This window comes from Gossypium hirsutum, chromosome D06 (genome assembly GCF_007990345.1).
Source record: "Gossypium hirsutum isolate 1008001.06 chromosome D06, Gossypium_hirsutum_v2.1, whole genome shotgun sequence".
NCBI lineage: Eukaryota > Viridiplantae > Streptophyta > Magnoliopsida > Malvales > Malvaceae > Gossypium > Gossypium hirsutum.
The window spans coordinates 27185834-27191072 of record NC_053442.1 but is presented as its reverse complement, the minus strand read 5'-3'; the positions used below and the strand labels follow the sequence as shown (position 1 = coordinate 27191072).

The window sequence follows — 5239 nt, the reverse complement described above, 5'->3', positions numbered from 1 at the left end:
AAAATCAACGAGTTTCAGCAGCCATCTTAGATGTACGCGGCTCCGTGACGTGTTGAGCATCAGATAACCTCCAATTAATTGAAGAATGTATGCCCGAGCATATCAGATTCTTTCAATTTCGGTTGAATCTTCATCCGGATCAGGGAATGTGTCACGTAACCAGCCCATCTCGATCTTACCTCCCTCCATTTTCTCCGGAATAGCGCCCAAAAGCTCGTAGCAGACCGCCACCCAATCGCTAGATTGGGCAGACCCGGTGACTGGGTACCCGTCCACCGGCAATCCCAATTGTAGACTGACATCTTCTAGAGTGATAGTGCACTCTCCACATGGAAGATAGAATGTGTGCGTCTCGGGTCTCCACTTCTCGATCAACGCACTGATTAGTTTCGGGTCCACCTTGTATCCCCGGCCTACCGTCGCCACGTGCCAAAAACCCGCTTCCCGCAGGTAGTTCTCTACCAATGGTGATGGAGGAGCATGCATATTCCGGATATTGCATTCCAATACCCGATCTATAGACTTTTATAACAAATAATAAATTAATAATTATCTAAAAATGCATAAATAAAAATTCTTAAATAATATTTAAAAATTATATTTAACACTTACCATTTTCATTTGTTCCACCGATATGTGATGCTTATCAAGACGAGTCAATGATCCGGCCATTGATGAAATCGTACAAATTTTTACGATTTATAAAAAATATAAAAAAATTTTAAAATTATTTTAGAAAAGGAAATTGAGAGCAAATTGAAATTAATTGTTAGTATTTGAGAGAATTTTGGAAGGAAATTGAGAGGAAATTGAGAGAGGATTAGTTTGTGAAAAAATAAAAAGGGGTGGGTGGTATTTATTGTTTTTTTTTTGACCGCTGGGGGGGCAACGGTCAAATTTTTGACCGTTGGAGCACTGTTCATGCGTGGGACGAAATCGCGGCCACGTCAGCGCGAGTTGCTGACGTGGCAGGAAATCGCATCCTATAGGGCGCGATTTGTTGCCATGTCAGCAACCCGCGCTGACTTGGCCGCGATTTCCTGACGCGACCCTTGACATCGCGCTGACGTTGACGCGATTTCCTGGAGAATGGACCGTTCCGGTAAATAATTAAATAATAGACCCATTTCGATAATTTTTTTTAAAAAAGGGCTTTTTTTGATAAAATACCCTGTGATCTGGTTAAAATGAAAATAATTGAGGAACGGATTTAATTGGTTTTTTTTTCTTTGTTAACAGCAAGGTATCGGGTGGGATTTAAGTTAGAAAAACTAAATTAGTTTTTTGATTTTTTGTATAAGCCATTACTAATTATATAAATGGTTGGCAGTAACTAGCAGAAAAAGGAGTGATGGCAAATATGTTATTTTGTGGATGTCTCTCATTTTATTATCCACACAATAATGGTTATGATAGTAGTGGCTTGGCTTGAATTGAATCTTGAAATGCAGAAATAAATAAAACAGACTTGTATGCTAATGCTTGTATAGTGTATTGAATTTATAATGGTGAATTGCATGACGAGACCGCCCTCCATTCTGAAATTCCCAGGGATGACTGTGACGCCGCCAGCTACAGCTCCCGTGGCTTCAAGGACCACCTGGACCAGGCCTTTCTTCAAACCCCTGCATTGTGCACCTCTCCACCAACTCCAGCAACAGCAAGAGGTCAGCTTCATTTGCTTATTGATTGGAATTTTCACTTCTCCTTTGCTTCCTCAAACATGTGCTACATAATACTTTCCTCTGTCCTATGATTTGTTGTTTTTTCAATTTAATTTCCACCTTGTGGCTTCTTCCACTGTTTTCCCCACTCCAATTGAACTCAAGGTTGATGCTGGAGGAATCATGTGTGAACCTTGTAATGGGAAAGGATGGTTGCTTTGTGATTTTTGTAAAGGACAAAAAACCAACGTCACAGCGGACAACAAGCGGATCTACCGCCGGTGCCCATCTTGTAAAGCTGTACGTATTCCTGCTTTTCCAAATTTCTAATCCACTAAATTCCTTTTCCTACCAGTTTACGATGCATGCTTTCAGTGGTTTCTGCCAATTTTTATTTTTCACCACATACCCTGCAATCTAGATGTGCATAGGCACAGCTGATTTAACTGCTTGGTGGTATGTATGTATGTATGTATGTATGAAGATTTGGTTTAAATATCATGATTAAATGTTCATGGGAGAAAGAAAAACCACTATATGCTTGCTTAGAATGATACCGAGCAGGCTTACACATAAGGTATAAGACTAGGACATCACAACAAGTGGCTGCTCTGTTCAGAATTCAGTATATAGTGCCCCGTATTGCCTTCCACATTACATGTTATTCTGGCTTCGTCCCCTGCAAAATGATGAATCAGAAACTAAAACCCCTCATTTAAAATTGAAATGCAGATTGGTTATTTGTTATGTTCCAAATGTAAAGTCTTCAAATGTGTCACCTTCCCAAATGGTAGCGATGGTGAAGAGCTGACGTTCTGAGAACACCTTGCTGGTTTATTTGGGGGCAAAACAAATTACTGGCTTATTCATTAAAGACTGCAGAGAAGCCCTTCGACTAGTGTACTTGTGGAGTTATTTTCAATGTTCTGGGGGAGAATGATTTCAGGTTCCTCCTTGTCCTATGTATTTTTCATAATCAATCAAGAAGGAATTCTTTGTTAGGCATCTAGTATACTATTTTGCATTTCCATGAGCTGTGGAAACTGTTAGATGGTTGACTAGTATTTCCTTGTTGATTTGATTTTCCTAGCAATCAGCTAAGTCCTTTAAGGTTCTCAGAATATGGTTTTAATAAGTTACTTAAGGGACTGTCTTTGAATTGCCCGGTTGGGTGGCTGTCAAACGTCAATAGCCTAGACCATAGAGTACAGGTTTATCTTGGAACTACGCCAGAGTATTGACAATGACAGTTAAGAATATTACTGCTAGTTCTAACTGTATGTTAGTTATCAGTTTGGGACTAAAATACCTTTAGGTAATGCATGTCCTTGTTTATTGGATCTTATACTTTGGTATTTTGAATTTGATTCAATATCTTGTACAAGAGCATATGATAAAGGCTGTGTTAAGTTGTTAGCAAAGGTTGACCACCACAAGCGTCATTGTTGCAATTACATGTGGCTATGCTTCCATGAGTAGTTTCCAATCAATGAATGCATGTATGTATGTGCTGAAGTATAAAGGAGCCAAAAATCCAAGATGATTCATCATGCAGCTCTCACTGATTTGATCTGGTATGATAAGCGCTAAAACAATAGGTATAGTATTAGAATAACGTTCAAATCATTGGTATTTTACTTAAAAAGATACATTGGATACTTCTAGATATGTGATTTTAGTTACTAATATATTCTCTTTTTAAAGATATACAAAATTATTTTATGCATGCTTTATTTAATTCTTCTACAAGAATAACTCTTATTCAAAATAGTTGTAGTTCAAGAACAACTACATTCATAAAGAATTTGTGCCTACTTTATTTGATTTCTTCTCCAAAAAGTATTTCATAGAAATTGTTTCATTTGGTATTACTTGACCAAAATTGAAGAAGTGAAAATAACACAGGAATATAACAAAGTTATTGTGTTAGCTTCACTCTTAAAATATTTTGGAGAGTTTAACTTTGCGAATGGATGTTTCAGTAGTTATTGGTTCTCCTAACCTTTCCCATTAGTATTGAGTGCTTGTCCCATTTTTTCAGAACATAGAGAACTGTCCACTATTCTTCATTAATATCTCATAGTAGGAAATCCACTCCAATATTCCTATTCAATGTCCAATTTTGTTACTCCTATAATTGGAATGTCTACAGCTTATGAAATGTCTTTTGACATTTTTTTGGTAAATTCTTATTCTTTCAAAATCTCTCAAGAGGTCTCTTAATTTGGTTTTCTCCTCGAGCCTTATACTCAACTACACTTGGGCTTATTTCACCATCTCTTCACCTTACTAATCAATATCTACAGCTGCGCATAGTGTTGCAAGATCTATTCCAGTCTCTCTCTGTAATCTCTTGATATACCTTGGTTCATTTATTTGCAATGATTCCTCCCTTTACAAAGGACCCTATGCAACACTTTAGAGTACACAAATGAGTGAGCAGCTAAAAACAAAAGATTCCAAAGGAAACAAATGATTGAGTAGTTGACAACTAATGATAAAGTTATAAAAACATCTTAAAGGCACAAATCGACTGTTAAGTCGTGGGATGAAAATAAATTTATAAGAAATTAATTAAAAGTAACCATTCAAGGTTCTATTCGCTCACAGTTATATTTTGATATGTAAAAGAGTTAATGATAAATGAACCTCAAAGATGCAATAAAGCCCAAATAAACCCCAATGACTGTCTATGTTTTGCAGTGACTGAAACAATCCATTAAACAAAGCATTGCATAGTAAAAATATCAAATTCTATAAAAATATTTCTTTAATAATTCTTTATAAATCAATATTTGAATATTAGAAGATGGAGGAGAATAAAGAAAAATTCGTTTCTTAATATTTTAGTGTCATGGTATTTCGTAGTATTCATGCAAATAGATTCCTCTCTTATAGTAGTTTTCATATTTTTTTCGTAGAGACATATCTATCCAATAGATACCTATATAGATAAGGGTGAGCGTTCGATCGAATCGAGTGAAAAATCTTTGAGTTAATAGAGTTCACAAGTCCTATTTTATTATTCTAACTCAATTTGAAATTTTTTTGAATCGAGTCCAGTGAAATGAAGTTCGAGTCGAATCGAATCGAATCGAATCAAGTGAAATTGTTCGAGTTAAATTAAAAATTGGACATGTCAAATAAAAATATTGTTATAGTATAACTAATTCCATGTTAGAGCACATAAATTTGAAACCATATATATTTGAAAAATTATTCAAAGAAAAAAAACTTGAGTATGATAAATTTGAATCATTAATTAGGCGTTCAAAATTATTATTTTAGAACATTTTTAAAATTTTAACTTTTATATATATATTTTTAATTTTTTAATTTTTAATTTTTTATAAATATTCTGAATTTTAAAAATGATTTTGAATTATTTTGTAATTTTGGTTGAAAGAGACCAATTTGTTTATTTTCAAAGTTGATAGGACCAAAAGAGTATTTACACCAATTTGTTTTTCGAATTATTCGAGTTATTCAAATTATGAAATTCAACTCGGCTCGAACTCGAAACTCGAATCGAGTTATTCAAATTGACTCAAATAATTCGAATAACTTGATTCGAT

At 35.0% G+C, this 5239-nt stretch overlaps 1 protein-coding gene across 1 annotated transcript; it reads left to right on the top strand.

Moving 5' to 3' along the window:
• The first annotated feature begins 1291 nt into the window (after window positions 1-1291).
• Window positions 1292-3009, top strand: LOC107894140 (uncharacterized). Its single transcript, XM_016819358.2, has 3 exons — window positions 1292-1667; window positions 1830-1964; window positions 2397-3009. The coding sequence occupies exons 1-3, from the start codon at window positions 1506-1508 to the stop codon at window positions 2481-2483; spliced, it is 384 nt and encodes a 127-aa protein (XP_016674847.1). The 5' UTR covers window positions 1292-1505; the 3' UTR covers window positions 2484-3009.
• Window positions 3010-5239: the final 2230 nt, after the last annotated feature.

Excerpts from the sequence above, each read along its gene's own strand:
- LOC107894140 (XM_016819358.2), top strand. The coding sequence starts at position 1,506 with ATGGTGAATTGCATGACGAGACCGCCCTCCATTCTGAAATTCCCAGGG. Across the intron at positions 1,668-1,829 it reads AACTCCAGCAACAGCAAGAG|GTTGATGCTGGAGGAATCAT; the intron begins GTCAGCTTCATT and ends ATTGAACTCAAG. Across the intron at positions 1,965-2,396 it reads GGTGCCCATCTTGTAAAGCT|ATTGGTTATTTGTTATGTTC; the intron begins GTACGTATTCCT and ends ATTGAAATGCAG.